The sequence below is a fragment of the Nerophis lumbriciformis genome, linkage group LG16 (assembly GCF_033978685.3).
Source record: "Nerophis lumbriciformis linkage group LG16, RoL_Nlum_v2.1, whole genome shotgun sequence".
Lineage (NCBI taxonomy): Eukaryota > Metazoa > Chordata > Actinopteri > Syngnathiformes > Syngnathidae > Nerophis > Nerophis lumbriciformis.
The window spans coordinates 44,842,060-44,858,994 of NC_084563.2; the positions used below are offsets into that span (position 1 = coordinate 44,842,060).

General features: G+C 39.2%; 1 protein-coding gene across 2 annotated transcripts in view; it reads left to right on the forward strand.

Moving 5' to 3' along the window:
- krt222 (keratin 222) overlaps positions 1-16,935 on the forward strand; it is an 80,448-nt gene that overhangs the window by 42,081 nt on the left and 21,432 nt on the right. For both annotated transcript variants that reach the window (XM_061977212.2, XM_061977211.2), the window contains 2 exons: positions 3,176-3,301; positions 13,709-13,929. In XM_061977212.2, the coding sequence (XP_061833196.2) occupies positions 3,176-3,301; positions 13,709-13,929 (347 nt within the window). The remainder of the gene's footprint in view (positions 1-3,175; positions 3,302-13,708; positions 13,930-16,935) is intronic.

Below are 16,935 nucleotides of genomic sequence, written 5' to 3' on the forward strand. Positions count from 1 at the left end.
TGCATCCCGGGAGAACAAACCGCCCAGTAAGCTGCAACCCCGTTATGACATTCACTGCAATAAGGCGCTTTTGGTAGCCATCCACAAGCTTCCGGTTGAATTTTTGACCACTCCTCTTGACAAAATTGGTGCAGTTCGGCTAAATGTGTTGGTTTTCTGACATGGACTTGTTTCTTCAGCATTGTCCACACCTTTAAGTCAGGACTTTGGGAAGGCCATTCTAAAACCTTCATTCTAGTCTGATTTAGCAATTCCTTTACCACTTTTGACGTGTGTTTGGGGTCATTGTCCTGTTGGAACACCCAACTGCGCCCAAGACCCAACCTCCGGGCTGATGATTTTAGGTTTCTCGATCGTTAAAGCGGTTTCCATCCATGAGTTGACTCCACAAGTCTTACTATAAACTAGTTAATCAATATATCAATAATTGTATAATTATATGGTGTCATGATCCGTGGTCCGGATCATGTTTTGTTATGTTCTGTTAGTTTTGGACTCCATAGTTCCTGTTTTTGTGCACCCTTGTTTGTTTTAGTTACCATGGTTACTTATTATTTCCACCTGTCTCTGATTAGTGTTCTCCCGAGCACTAATCAGAGGCATTATTTAGGCCTGCCTTTGCCGGTCAGTCGGCCTGGCGTCATTGTTTGCTGTATGCAGCAGTCACATAGGTTCATGTCTTGTTTCGAGTGTATGCTAAGTGTTTGCTACATGCACCTGTTACGTACGTTTTGTTTGTTTCTGCCAAAGTTACGTGAGTTTTGCCTTGTCAATAGTCAATGCTAAGTATTTGCTTTAACTTCGAGCGCGATCAGGCACGTTGTTCTGTCGGCTCGTTTTCTGTTTTTTTTTTTGTAATACTTTGAATTTAGGAATAAATCATGTTTTTACCTGCACGCTTTGTCCGTAGTAGTCCGTCTGCATTCCTGGGAGAACGACCCTGCAGTAAGCTGCGAAAACCCCGTCTTGACATATGGTAGCGTGCGCATATATGCTGTTTTTGTACGGCACACACTTTGTATGATTCCGTTTTTAATTAGGGACCGCAATGTCCCTTTGGGACAGAGGACCCTATTGTATTTGTAAGGTTTTATTATTATTATTCCGCCGCCTCTTTGAGCTGTAATTTGACCCCCTTAACATGCTTCAAAACTCACCATATTTGACACACACATGAGGAATGGCAAACATTGCCATTTAATCAAAAACCAAACCCCAAAACTTACAATTGCGCTCTAGCGCCCCCTATGAAAAAACACAGACAAAACTGCTTGTAACTTCCGGTAGGAATGTCGTAGAGACATGAAACAAAAATCTATATGTAGGTCTGCCTTAGACCTAGATTTCATATTTTGACATTCTTCAGCAAAAATCAACAGGAAGTTGGCAATTCCCCCTTCAAAACAAAAAGTTAGTAAAAACAGTCACTTTTGCCTCTTTGAGCTGTAATTTGACCCCCTTAACATGCTTCAAAACTCACCATATTTGACACACACATCAGGACTGGCAAAATTTGCCATTTAATCAAAAACCAAATCCCAAAACTCAAAATTGCGCTCTAGCGCCCCCTATGAAAAAACAGAGACAAAACTGCTTGTAACTTCCGGTAGGAATGTCGTAGAGACATGAAACAAAAACCTATATGTAGGTCTGCCTTAGACCTAGATTTAATGTATTGAATTCTTCAGCAAAAATCAACAGGAAGTTGGCAATTCCCCCTTCAAAACAAAAAGTTAGTAAAAACAGTCACTTTTGCCTCTTTGAGATGTAATTTGACCCCCTTAACATGCTTCAAAACTCACCATATTTGACACACACATCAGGACTGGCGAGATTTGCCATTTAATCAAAAACCAAACCCCAAAACTTAAAATTGCGCTCTAGCGCCCCCTATGAAAAAACACAGACAAAACTGCTTGTAACGTCCGGTAGGAATGTCGTAGAGACATGAAACAAAAACCTATATGTAGGTCTGCCTTAGACCTAGATTTCATATATTGACATTCTTCAGCAAAAATCAACAGGAAGTTGGCAATTCCCCCTTCAAAACAAAACGTTAGTAAAAACAGTCACTTTTGCCTCTTTGAGCTGTAATTTGACCCCCTTAACATGCTTCAAAACTCACCAAACTAGACACACACATTAGGACTGGAAAAAATTGCGATATAATAAAAAAAACCAACCCCAAAACTCAAAATTGCGCTCTAGCGCCCCCTAGGAAGAAAACACAGACACAACTGATCCTAGGAAGAAAACTCAGACAAAACTGCCTGTAACTTCCAGTAGGAATGTCTTAGAGACATGAAACAAAAACCTCTATGTAGGTCTGACTTAGACCTAAATTTCATGTATGACAACTCCCAGCAAAAATCAACAGGAAGGTTGCAATTCCCCCTTCAAAACAAAAGTTTTGTAAAAAACGGTCACCTCTTTTCAAACATTATCTCCTCTGAGCGCGTTTGTCGTGTCGGCTTCAAACTATAGCACAGGAGAGAGATTAAATCAATCTGATTAAAAGCTGAGCAAAGAGTTTTAATTACTGCTCCGGTTTGGATTTGATGTGCCGTCAAAGTCAATGCCGTCCATCGCTGCTTGCAGCTTTAATTAAATTAGTTTTTTTGTTAAACGTCTGAATTATCGCATGCGTGAGGATATTGTTTGCCTGCAGACTCAGTCTGTGTGCTTTTGTTTTGATTAAGCATATGACTGCAAAGCAACTCACAACGAGAGCAAAGAAAGGTGTAGATGCTAGCCCTTATATTTTGAAAGCAAGAAACATGAGAACCTTCACTAAGAAGAAGTGATAAGCTTTTCGAGGTGGCATCGTTTAGATTAAGGACCTTTTCACTATCCCGGGGGGTAGGGCCTGGTTGAGGTCTCCATCTCCGGGTGCTTTCCTAGTCATGTTTTTACTTTCAAATGTGCTGCCTGAGACAAAACACGAGTGCTTTAGCCGTTTAAAAGGGTGTGAAAATGATGTCAGCTGTAGACTGTGTCAACACAGCTGGTACTACTTTGTGTACATGCAAACTGGAAGGTCATCTACACAATCAAGAGCAGAACCTGTGCTGACTTGCACTTTTTACTCAGTTGCCAGAGGGAACTGTTTGGTGTTTTTTGGTTTCTTTTTGCATTACCTACCGTTTTTACCCTTATTTACTTTCATCTCACCCAGGAGGAAGCGGCATGGGCCCAGATTAACCTGGGCAGCAATGCTCTGAGGGAGGCACGGGCTGAGCTGGCTGAGGCCCGGAGGCAGTGGCTCTCCCTTCAGGTGGAGATGGAGACCCTGTATGCCTTGGTGAGGAAACACAAGCACACGACTTCACTTTTCTCTCCCTTGTGGTTGGTGAGCTCTGATTCTGGAGTTGAAGCCGGCAGCGGCATCGTTGCACCTTGGCGTTAATCTGGTCGTCGTCAATGGTGATGAGGCTTGTTGCTGTGGTTGTGGGACTGTAAAATGGCAAAAAATAAATAAATCCAATCCACTTTATTTATATAGCACATTTAAACAACATACATGTTTCCAAAGTGCTGCACAACAATATTAAAAACAATATTCAAATATTATCCTTCGCTCCACTGAATAAAAACAAAAAATTAATCAATATAAAACCAATATAAAAACAATATAAATATAAATATGATTAAAAACGATTTTAAAGGGTAAAACCAATTACCGTATTTTTCGGAGTATAAGTCGCACCGGAGTATAAGTCGCACCTGCCGAAAATGCATAATAAAGAAGGAAAAAAACATTATGCAACTTTCATAAACTATGGAAAAAACTGCGACTTACAGTCCGAAAAATAAAGCAATAAATAGAAATCAACATTTTAAAAACACAGAGGACCACCTGCAAAAAGTCAGTGTTCAAAAACAAGAAAAAAATAATACAAAAATTAGGGGTATTTTATTTGAACTAAGCAAAATTATCTCCCAATAGAACAAGAAAATTTGGCTTGTCAAGACTTTCCAAAACAAGTAAAATTAGCAAACCTCAATGAACCCAAAAATACCTTAAAATAAGTATATTCTCACTAATAACAAGTGCACTTTTCTTGGTAAAAAAAAAAAAAAAAGGAGACCTTTTTGCTCAATATGTTGAAAATTATTCTTAAATTAAGTAAATACTCGTGCCATTATCTTGACATAATGATATGCGCTCGGCATCATGATTTTTTTTTTCATGCTTGAAGTAAGAAATGATTACTTTAAAAAAGTAGTTTTATGACACAGCTTTGCATCAGTTGATATTCTAGTTTCAAGCATGTTTTACTCAATATAGGTCATCAAATCTCAGCAACAAGCTGTAATATCTTACTGAGATCATTTAGCACCAAAACCCTTAAAACAAGTAAAACACTCTAACATAAAATCTGCTTAGTGAGAAGAATGATCTTATCAGACAGAAAATAAGCAAATATCACCCTTATTTGATATATTTAATCTTACTTAGATTTCAGTTTTTGCAGTGCACAGAGGACCACACAACTCACGTAGTGTTAAAAGCCAAAGAATAAAAGTGGGTCTTAAGACGAGACTTAAAACACTCCACTGCGGGAGCAGTTTGAACATGGAGGGGCAGAGTGTTCCAGAGCATAGGGCCGACCACAGAAAAGGCCCTGTCTCCCTTGGTTTTAAGTCTGGTCTTGGGCACCCAATATAAAAACAATATAAATATAAATATGATTAAAAACGATTTTAAAGGGTAAAACCAATTACCGTATTTTTCGGAGTATAAGTCGCACCTGCCGAAAATGCATAATAAAGAAGGAAAAAAACATTATGCAACTTTTATAAACTATGAAAAAAACTGCGACTTATAGTCCGAAAAATACGGTAAAACAATAAATAGAAATCAAAATTTTAAAAACACCGAGGACCACACTGCAAAAAGTCAGTGTTCAAAAACAAGAAAAAAATATATAAAAATTAGGGGTATTTTATTTGAACTAAGCAAAATTATCTCCGAATAGAACAAAAAAATTTGGCTTGTCAAGACTTTCCAAAACAAGTAAAATTAGCAAACCTCAATGAACCCAAAAATGCCTTAAAATGAGTATATTCTCACTAATAACAAGTGCACTTTTCTTGGTAAAAAAAAGAGACCTTTTTGCTCAATATGTTGAAAAATATTCTTAAATGAAGTAAATGCTAGTGCCATTATCTTGACATAATGATATGCGCTCGGCATCATGATTTTTTTTCATGCTTGAAGTGAGAAATAATTACTTTAAAAAAGTAGTTTTATACTTGTGAGTGTTGATGACACATCTTTGCATCAATTGCTATTCTAGTTTCAAGCATGTTTTGCTCAATATAGGTCTTCAAATCTCAGCAACAAGCTGTAATATCTTACTTAGATCATTTAGGACCAAAACCCTTAAAACAAGTAAAACACTAACATACAATCTGCTTAGTGAGAAGAATGATCTTATCAGACAGAAAATAAGCAAATATCTCCCTTATTTGATATATTTAATCTTACTTAGATTTCAGTTTTTGCAGTGCACAGAGGACCACACAACTCACATAGTGTTAAAAGCCAAAGAATAAAAGTGGGTCTTAAGACGAGACTTAAAACACTCCACTGCGGGAGCAGTTGGAACATGGAGGGGCAGAGTGTTCCAGAGCATAGGGCCGACCACAGAAAAGGCCCTGTCTCCCTTGGTTTTAAGTCTGGTCTTGGGCACCCAATATAAAAACAATATAAATATAAATATGATTAAAAACGATTTTAAAGGGTAAAACCAATTACCGTATTTTTCGGAGTATAAGTCGCACCTGCCGAAAATGCATAATAAAGAAGGAAAAAAACATTATGCAACTTTTATAAACTATGAAAAAAACTGCGACTTATAGTCCGAAAAATACGGTAAAACAATAAATAGAAATCAAAATTTTAAAAACACCGAGGACCACACTGCAAAAAGTCAGTGTTCAAAAACAAGAAAAAAATATATAAAAATTAGGGGTATTTTATTTGAACTAAGCAAAATTATCTCCGAATAGAACAAAAAAATTTGGCTTGTCAAGACTTTCCAAAACAAGTAAAATTAGCAAACCTCAATGAACCCAAAAATGCCTTAAAATGAGTATATTCTCACTAATAACAAGTGCACTTTTCTTGGTAAAAAAAGAGACCTTTTTGCTTAATATGTTGAAAAAGATTCTTAAATGAAGTAAATGCTAGTGCCATTATCTTGACATAATGATATGCGCTCGGCATCATGATTTTTTTTTCATGCTTGAAGTGAGAAATAATTACTTTAAAAAAGTAGTTTTATACTTGTGAGTGTTGATGACACATCTTTGCATCAATTGCTATTCTAGTTTCAAGCATGTTTTGCTCAATATAGGTCTTCAAATCTCAGCAACAAGCTGTAATATCTTACTTAGATCATTTAGGACCAAAACCCTTAAAACAAGTAAAACACTAACATACAATCTGCTTAGTGAGAAGAATGATCTTATCAGACAGAAAATAAGCAAATATCTCCCTTATTTGAGATATTTAATCTTGCTTGTATTTCAGTTTTTGCAGTGCACAGAGGACCACACAACTCACGTAGTGTTAAAAGCCAAAGAATAAAAGTGGGTCTTAAGACGAGACTTAAAACACTCCACTGCGGGAGCAGTTGGAACATGGAGGGGCAGAGTGTTCCAGAGCATAGGGCCGACCACAGAAAAGGCCCTGTCTCCCTTGGTTTTAAGTCTGGTCTTGGGCACCCAATATAAAAACAATATAAATATAAATATGATTAAAAACGATTTTTAAAGGGTAAAACCAATTACCGTATTTTTCGGAGTATAAGTCGCACCTGCCGAAAATGCATAATAAAGAAGGAAAAAAACATTATGCAACTTTCATAAACTATGAAAAAAACTGCGACTTATAGTCCGAAAAATACGGTACAACAATAAATAGAAATCAACATTTTAAAAACACAGAGGACCACACTGCAAAAAGTCAATGTTCAAAAACAAGAAAAAAATATATATATAAAAATTAGGGGTATTTTATTTGAACTAAGCAAAATGATCTGCCAATAGAACAACAAAATTTGGCTTGTCAAGACTTTCCAAAACAAGTAAAATTAGCAAACCTCAATGAACCCAAAAATGCCTTAAAATGAGTATATTCTCACTAATAACAAGTGCACTTTTCTTGGTAGAAACAAAAATATGAGACCTTTTTGCTTAATATGTTGAAAAATATTCTTAAATGAAGTAAATGCTAGTGCCATTATCTTGACATAATGATATGCGCTCGGCATCATGATTTTTTTTTTCATGCTTGAAGTAAGAAATGATTACTTTAAAAAAGTAGTTTTATACTTGTGAGTGTTGATGACACAGCTTTGCAACACTTGATATTCTAGTTTCAAGCATGTTTTACTCAATATAGGTCATCAAATCTCAGCAACAAGCTGTAATATCTTACTGAGATCATTTAGGACCAAAACCCTTAAAACAAGTAAAACACTCTAACATAAAATCTGCTTAGTGAGAAGAATGATCTTATCAGACAGAAAATAAGCAAATATCACCCTTATTTGAGATATTTAATCTTGCTTGTATTTCAGTTTTTGCAGTGCACAGAGGACCACACAACTCACGTAGTGTTAAAAGCCAAAGAATAAAAGTGGGTCTTAAGACGAGACTTAAAACACTCCACTGCGGGAGCAGTTGGAACATGGAGGGGCAGAGGGTTCCAGAGCATAGGGCCGACCACAGAAAAGGCCCTGTCTCCCTTGGTTTTAAGTCTGGTCTTGGGCACCCAATATAAAAACAATATAAATATAAATATGATTAAAAACGATTTTAAAGGGTAAAACCAATTACCGTATTTTTCGGAGTATAAGTCGCACCTGCCGAAAATGCATAATAAAGAAGGAAAAAACCATATGCAACTTTCATAAACTATGAAAAATACTGCGACTTACAGTCCGAAAAATACGGTACAACAATAAATAGAAATCAAAATTTTAAAAACACAGAGGACCACACTGCAAAAAGTCAATGTTCAAAAACAAGAAAAAAATATATATATAAAAATTAGGGGTATTTTATTTGAACTAAGCAAAATGATCTGCCAATAGAACAACAAAATTTGGCTTGTCAAGACTTTCCAAAACAAGTAAAATTAGCAAACCTCAATGAACCCAAAAATGCCTTAAAATGAGTATATTCTCACTAATAACAAGTGCACTTTTCTTGGTAGAAACAAAAATATGAGACCTTTTTGCTTAATATGTTGAAAAATATTCTTAAATGAAGTAAATGCTAGTGCCATTATCTTGACATAATGATATGCGCTCGGCATCATGATTTTTTTTTCATGCTTGAAGTGAGAAATAATTACTTTAAAAAAGTAGTTTTATACTTGTGAGTGTTGATGACACAGCTTTGCAACAGTTGATATTCTAGTTTCAAGCATGTTTTACTCAATGTAGGTCATCAAATCTCAGCAACAAGCTGTAATATCTTACTGAGATCATTTCGCACCAAAACCCTTAAAACAAGTAAAACACTCTAACATAAAATCTGCTTAGTGAGAAGAATGATCTTATCAGACAGAAAATAAGCAAATATCACCCTTATTTGAGATATTTAATCTTGCTTAGATTTCAGTTTTTGCAGTGCACAGAGGACCACACAACTCACGTAGTGTTAAAAGCCAAAGAATAAAAGTGGGTCTTAAGACGAGACTTAAAACACTCCACTGCGGGAGCAGTTGGAACATGGAGGGGCAGAGGGTTCCAGAGCATAGGGCCGACCACAGAAAAGGCCCTGTCTCCCTTGGTTTTAAGTCTGGTCTTGGGCACCCAATATAAAAACAATATAAATATAAATATGATTAAAAACGATTTTTAAAGGGTAAAACCAATTACCGTATTTTTCGGAGTATAAGTCGCACCTGCCGAACATGCATAATAAAGAAGGAAAAAAACATTATGCAACTTTCATAAACTATGAAAAAAACTGCGACTTATAGTCCGAAAAATACGGTACAACAATAAATAGAAATCAACATTTTAAAAACACAGAGGACCACAGTGCAAAAAGTCAGTGTTCAAAAACAAGAAAAAATATATATAAAAATTAGGGGTATTTTATTTGAACTAAGCAAAATGATCTGCCAATAGAACAACAAAATTTGGCTTGTCAAGACTTTCCAAAACAAGTAAAATTAGCAAACCTCAATGAACCCAAAAATGCCTTAAAATGAGTATATTCTCACTAATAACAAGTGCACTTTTCTTGGTAGAAACAAAAATATGAGACCTTTTTGCTCAATATGTTGAAAAATATTCTTAAATGAAGTAAATAAATAAAAAAGAAAAGGCCCTGTCTCCCTAGGTTTTAAGTCTGGTCTTGGGCACCACGAGCTGGAGCTGGCTCTCGGTCCTCAGAGCACGCGGAGGAGTGTACATTTGGATGAGGTCCGAGATATACTGAGGTGCCAGTCCATGTAAAGCTTTAAAAACAAACAGCAAGGTTTTAAAATCAATTCTAAAATAAACAGGGAGCCAGTGCAAACTCTCAAGAATTGGGGTTATTTGCTGGCGTTTCCTGGCCCCTGTCAAAAGTTGTGCTGCCGCGTTCTGGACTAACTGCAACCGGGAGAGAGCTTTTTGGCTAATGCCAGCATAAAGTGCATTGCAGTAGTCCAGGGGACTTGAAATAAAAGCATGCACGACTTGTTCAAAAAGGTTAAAAGATAAAAACGGCTATACCTTTGCTAAAAGACGAAGGTGATAAAAACACGATTTTAAAACGCCATTGACTTGTTTGTCAAGTTTAAAATGGCTGTCTATAGTGACGCCAAGGCTGGTGACTTTGGGACGCACATAATTTTGCAATGGTCCCAAGTCAGTGAGGGCTGGACCAAAAACAAAAATTTCCGTTTTTCCCTCATTCATTATTAAACATTTCTGGGCTAACCAAGCCTTGACGTCGCATAGAAAAGGTGTCATTGCGCGTACACGCTCAGACTCATTTTACTCTTGTGTGGACTCTGTTTTCACTTGCGAGGCATCTTTTTGATAGCATTGTGTTGTATTGTATCTTTCTTTTTCTCTACACGCTTCTGTCAATCCTTTTGGCACTTAGCACCAGGCATTCAATTCACTTTTCTGATCGGTCACTTTAAACGTCTACTGCAGGGGTGTCAAACTCATTTTCATTGAGGGCCACGTCCATACTTGCCAACCCTCCCGGATTTTCCGGGAGACTCCCGAAATTCAGCGCCTCTCCCGAAAACCTCCCGGGACAAATTTTCTCTCGAAAATCTCCCGAAATTCAGGCGGAGCTAGAGGCCACGCCCCCTCCAGCTCCATGCTGACCTGAGTGACGTGTTGACAGCCTGTTCACACGTCCGCTTTCCCACAATATAAACAGCTAATGATCGAGGGCGAGTTCTTGGTTTCTTATGTGGGTTTATTGTTAGGCAGTTTCATTAACGTCCTCCCAGCGCGGTAACAACACACAACAACAGCAGTCAAGTTTTCGTCTACCGTAAAGCAGTTCGTCTGCCGTAAACAGCAATGTTGTGACACTTTTAAACAGGACAATACTGCCATCTACTGTACATGCATATGTGACCCACCCATAATGTGTCACATTTTTGTGTTGATTTATTTATTTTATTTTGTGGTTTGAATTCGTTTTTGGAGCTGTCATTACACATTTATCAGTATTCACATTGGTCAGTAGGGGGCAGTAGGGCGTTTCTTCCCAATTGAATGCTATCACCTGCAGACCGGAAGTGTCTTGTCATTCTGATGAGAGCGACCAGTCTGTGAACAATTGAAACGTCCTGTGTGCTTTTTCCTCCTGTATAACAGGTTAGTTTTGGTGAATCAACTCACTGAATAATATCCGTGTGGTCTTTATAAGTTTAAGTACACATTCTGATGGTGGAGCCTAACTCTAAAGTGTTTGTGAGTTGTAGTTTGTATTTGTGAATGAATCCAGTGCACAGCTGCAGTAATCAATACAAAAAGGCGACGTGAGTGCGCAATGTTTATATAGGAACTTCTGATCCTAATTCAGACTCCCAAATTAGAGCTCCCGTTTTCTTATTGATTTTATTATGTATATTTGTATAATGTGTGTGTTCTGAAATAGTGACAGAGAATAGAACAAGGATGGACAATTCAACCCTTAACTCAACAATGAGTAGATGAGTGTTATGTGTGTGTATATGTGTAAATAAATAAACACTGAAATTCAAGTATTTATTTTATTTATGTATATATATATATATATATATATATATATATATATATATATATATATATATATATATATATATATATATATATATGTAATAAAATAAATATATATATATATATATATATATATATATATATATATATATATATATATATATATATATAGCTAGAATTCACTGAAAGTCAAGTATTTCTTATATATATATATCTTAACCACGACCCCCCGCCCCACCCCCGACCACGCCCCCCACACCCCACCTCCCGAAATCGGAGGTCTCAAGGTTGGCAAGTATGGCCACGTCGCAGGAATGGAAGATTTCACAGGGCCGCTTTTTTACAATGAATTTACATTAGTGTTTTTCAACCACTGTGTCTAGTGTGCCGTGAGATACAGTCTGTGTATCTAATTTCACCTATTTGGGGTAAAAATATTTTTTTTGAAAACCAGTGATTTTATAGTCTGCAAATAATGTGCCGTTGTTGAGTGTCGGTGCTGTCTAGAGCTCGGCAGAGTAACCGTGTAATACTCTTCCATGTCATTGTCCTGTTGGAACACCCAACTGCGCCCAAGACCCAACCTCCGGGTTGATGATTTTAGGTTGTCCTGAAGAATTTGGAGGTAATCCTCCTTTTTCATTGTCCCATTTACTCTCTGTAAAGCACCAGTTCTATTGACGGGAAAACCGGCCCAAAGCATAATACTACCACCACCATGCTTGACGGTTGGGAATGTGTTCCTGGGATTAAAGGCCTCACCTTTTCTCCTCCAAACATATTGCTGGGTATTGTGGCCAAACAGCTCCATGGACAAAGATAAGACCTTCTGGAGGAAAGTTCTGTGGTCAGATGAAACAAAAATTTAGCTGTTTGGCCACAATACCTTTGTCCCTCAACACTGTCCCTCTGTCGCCCCGCAGAGCCTCGACCTGCTTTATATCTCTTGAAATAAACCTTGAATTGGTGCGATAAAAATAAAATTGACTGGACTTGGGTAAGTGGAGGAGTTCAAGTACCTCGGAGTCTTGTTCACAAGTGAGGGAAGAGTGGATCGTGAGATCGACAGGCGGATCGGTGCGGCGTCTTCAGTAATGCGGACGCTGTATCGATCCGTTGTAGTGAAGAAGGAGCTGAGCCGGAAGGCAAAGCTCTCGATTTACCGGTCGATCTACGTTCCCATCCTCACCTATGGTCTTGAGCTTTGGGTCATGACCGAAAGGACAAAATCACGGGTACAAGCGACCGAAATGAGTTTCCTCCGCCGGGTGGCGGGGCTCTCCCTTAGAGATAGGGTGAGAATCTCTGCCATCCGGGAGGAGCTCAAAGTAAAGCCGCTGCTCCTCCACACCGAGAGGAGCCAGATGAGGTAGTTCGAGCATCTGGTCAGGATGCCACCCGAACGCCTCCCTAGGGAGGTGTTTCGGGCACGTCCGACCGGTAGGAGGGCACGTGGAAGACCCAGGACATGTTGGGAAGACTATGTCTCCCGGCTGGCCTGGGAACGCCTCGGCATCCCCCGGGAGGAGCTGGACGAAGTGGCTGGGGAGAGGGAAGTCTGGGCTTCCCTGCTTAGGCTGCTGCCCTCGCGACCCGACCTCGGATAAGCGGAAGAAGATGGATGGATGGATGGATGGATGGGTGGATGGATGGACTTGGGTAGTGAAGTGAATTATGTTTGTATAGCGCTTTTCTCTAGTGACTCAAAGCGCTTTACATAGTGAAACCCATTATCTAAGTTACATTTAAACCAGTGTGGGTGGCACTAGGCGCGGGTGGGTGAAGTATCTTGCCGAAGGACACAACGGCAGGATGGCGGAAGTGGGGATGGAACCTGGAACCCTCAAGTTCCTGGCACGGCCGCTATACCAACCGAGCCACGCCTCCCCTACCAGGGTTTTTTTTACATGGTTCTCAATAGACTTAATAACCTAAAGACACAAATATTGTATGCAATACTGAGGTTAATTATATCGTGTACAATTTTCTTATATGATTGGAAATAGCATGTGTTTGAATCCTTTGGTGGAATATTCTACTAAGGTCAACAGTGCATATGTCTAACACAGCTTGTCCAGAGAGGGGGTTTACGACCCCAAGACATTGAGGAACTTAAGGGACAACAGCAGTTGGGTTTTAGGAGAGATAATAAAGACATTAGCAACATTTGGTAGGAAGCGCCACAGATAGGGGCTTAGGATAGGGATCGGAGGTTTCACCCGACTCAAACTGATCACAGAAAATAGGCTGATTGGTGAAGCAACAAACTGGGTGTTGGCCAGACTGCCCGGCACCAAGACTAGACCCAGAAAGAGTTGAGGTCTACAGGAAAGACATTCGGCTGTCTGAGGCTCGCTGAAACAAATAAAGCTTTTTGTTCGACGATTTCTCTTGGCATCTCCTTGGCTCATCACCCATAACACAACCACACTACAAAAGTATATGTTTATTGACTCTTTCTTCTTGTCCAGGAGAAAGGCCTGGAAAACTCTCTGCAGCAGAGCCAGCAGCTGTACTCCACCCAGCTGCAGGAACTTGCCCAGGTGATCACTGGGCTGGAGAGCGAGCTGGAGCAGGTGAGGAGCGGACTGGCCACCCAGCGCCAATGCCACAGCCAGATGCTAAACACCAAGATAAGACTGGAACGAGAGATTTCCACTTACAGAAGACTGCTGGAAGGGGAAGAAGGCAGGTAAGGTGGAGACTGTGGTAACCGCTCTAACAACAACAATGCTGCGCCCGCAACAAATCAAGCATGCACACACTCGTACACACACACAAAGAAATCCAACCTTTGAATTTGATTATGTGATGCTTAGGGTTGCAAAGGGGTGGAAAGTTTCCGGTATATTTCCGGAAACTTTCCGGAAATTTACCACGGGAAGTTAAGCTCTGGAAGTTTGGAATTTGTGACCATTTTTTGATTACTCAAAGTTGGACACTGTCCATCTTATTCTGTAGAATAAGATGAGACGCTTGTAAAACACTAATGCAATGCCACGCACAGATATAAATAGTCAGCTAAACAATTAGAGTAGTCTTTAAAAATATTTGACTGATGGACAAAAAACCTTTACCACTCAAAGAGCCATTTTGACCAGTTTCACAAATTAAAGAAGACAATGGGAGCCACAAAAATCTTTTGCAATTTAAAATGAAATAACACTGCATACAACGTTTTCTTTTGCTTTGTGCTATGTATAAACCAAGGGTCTCAGACACGCGGCCCACACCTTAATATGAAAATTGGCCGCATCAGAGTGATCAAAGAGCCGCATGCGGCTCCGGAGCCGCGGGTTGCCGACCCCTGGGCTAGATGAATAAATGAACACTCAATCAGCATGCTAAATCAAACTATAACCTACATTCTTGTATGACACCAGAATGGCTAGCAGACCAGAAGGCAGAGGAAACTACACGTTTTGATTTAGTATTTGCTAGTTGAACTTTACAGATCACAAAAAAGGTAAATTCCGATCGCTGACGTTGTTAGCATAACTGAATGGCATTTAACATAGAGAAAATTAGCATCACGGCTAACGGAGAAATATTTTCGGTTCATTATGAGACTGTGGTGGTACATAAACCTAGCTATAGCTAGAGATATTGGCCCCAAAATCATTTAACAAGCACAGGAACAGATAGCTAGCTTGAGTGGAAGTGTGCTGGAGTAGTCTACAGTCATACAGGAACAAGCAATTACACCTCTATTGCACTTAAATACCATAGATCAAATATATTTACCCCAGTAATATCATCAACACTTACCTGACTGGATGAAGTCCTTGGGCTCAAATACTAGTGTGGCCTCAATAGCCCTGCTGTAGTGTGTAGCATATGCTGGGAATTATCTGCACATGTGATGGAGGAATGCACAGTCAAGGGTTGGAATTGTACTGAATTTGCATTAAATCAGGTTGTTTTAGCTAATAATCATGCTGCAAGATCTAGCATGTTGCATTCAATGTTTATTCCCATTAATTCCCCGTTAATTCCGTTAATTCCCATGGAAAGTTTCCAACTTTGAATATTCCCGGAATTTTGCAACCCTAGACACAACACACTTGTTGACAAACATATCCCACCAGGCTGGCGTTCTTCCAGGGCATATCCAAAACCGTTGCTCAACATTGCTTTGTTGCCGTCTGAGATGTGTTGTATCCCAAATAGCTGCAATCGCCCGTTTCCTTCTCTTAAGGCAGGGGTCGGCAACCCGCGGCCCTAGAGGCTCTTTAGCGCCGCCCTAGTGGCTCTCTGGAGCTTTTTCAAAAATGTATGAAAAATGGAAAAAGATGAGGGGGATAAAAAATATTTCTTTGTTTTAATATGGTTTCTGTAGGAGGACAAACATGACACAAACCTCCCTAATTGTTATAAAGCACACTGTTTATATTAAACATGCTTCACTGATTCGAGTATTTGGCGAGCACTGTTTTGTCCTACTAATTTTGGTGGTCCTTGAACTCACCGTACTTTGTTTACATTTATAACTTTCTCCGACTTTCTAGGACGTGTTTTATGCCACTTCTTTTTCTGTCTCATTTTGTCCACCAAACTTTTTACGTTGTGCATGAATGCACAAAGGTGAGTTTTGTTGATATTATTGACTTGTTGGAGTGCTAATCAGGCATATTTGGTCACTGCATGACTGCAAGCTAATCGATGCTAACATGCTATTTAGGCTAGCTATATGTACATATTGCATCATTATGCCTCATTTGTAGCTATATTTGAGCTCATTTAGTTTCCTTTAAGTCATCTTATTTCAATTTATATCTCATGACACACTATCTGTATGGAATATGGCTTCTAATTTTTTGCGGCTCCAGACAGATTTGTTTTTGTATTTTTGGTCCAATATGGCTCCTTCAACATTTTGGGTTGCCGACCCCTGTCTTAAGGTATTGATGTGTGATTTCCACAAGCGTCTGTACATGTAGAAGAAGGAGAAACACGGGCATGTCTGGATGATTCACCTCCATCTTTCTAGTGGTTGCCGCCGAGTTACCGAACGGGTTGTTATGAAACTGGCTTTCTGACGTCACTTCCTCTCCGAACTCAGTTTGTAAACGATCAATGAGTCCATACAGAGCTAAGAGTCGGAGATTCAAGAAATAGACGGCACACTTACCCGTGTAAAAAATTGTCCGTGGAGTGGAACCTTAAACGGTGATTTAGTGTGGCTGAAACGAGGTTTAGGCTAAATAATTATTCGTTTAAAGTCCTACTGAAATGTGATTTTCTTATTTAAACGGGGATAGCAGGTCCATTCTATGTGTCATACTTGATCATTTTAGCGATATTGCCATATTTTTGCTGAAAGGATTTAGTAGAGAACATCGACGATAAAGTTCGCAACTTTTGGTCGCTGATAAAAAAGCCTTGCCTGTACCGGAAGTAGCAGACGAGTAGCGTGACGTCACAGGTTGTGGAGCTCCTCACATCTGCACATTGTTTACAATCATGGCCACCAGCAGCGAGAGCGATTCGGACCGAGAAAGCGACGATTTCCCCATTAATTTGAGCGAGGATGAAAGATTTGTGGATGAGGAAAGTGAGAGTGAAGGACTAGAGGGCAGTGGGAGCGATTCAGATATGGAAGATGCTGTGAGAGGCGGGTGGGACCTGATATTCAGCTGGGAATGACTAAAACAGTAAATAAACACAAGACATATATATACTCTATTAGCCACAACAC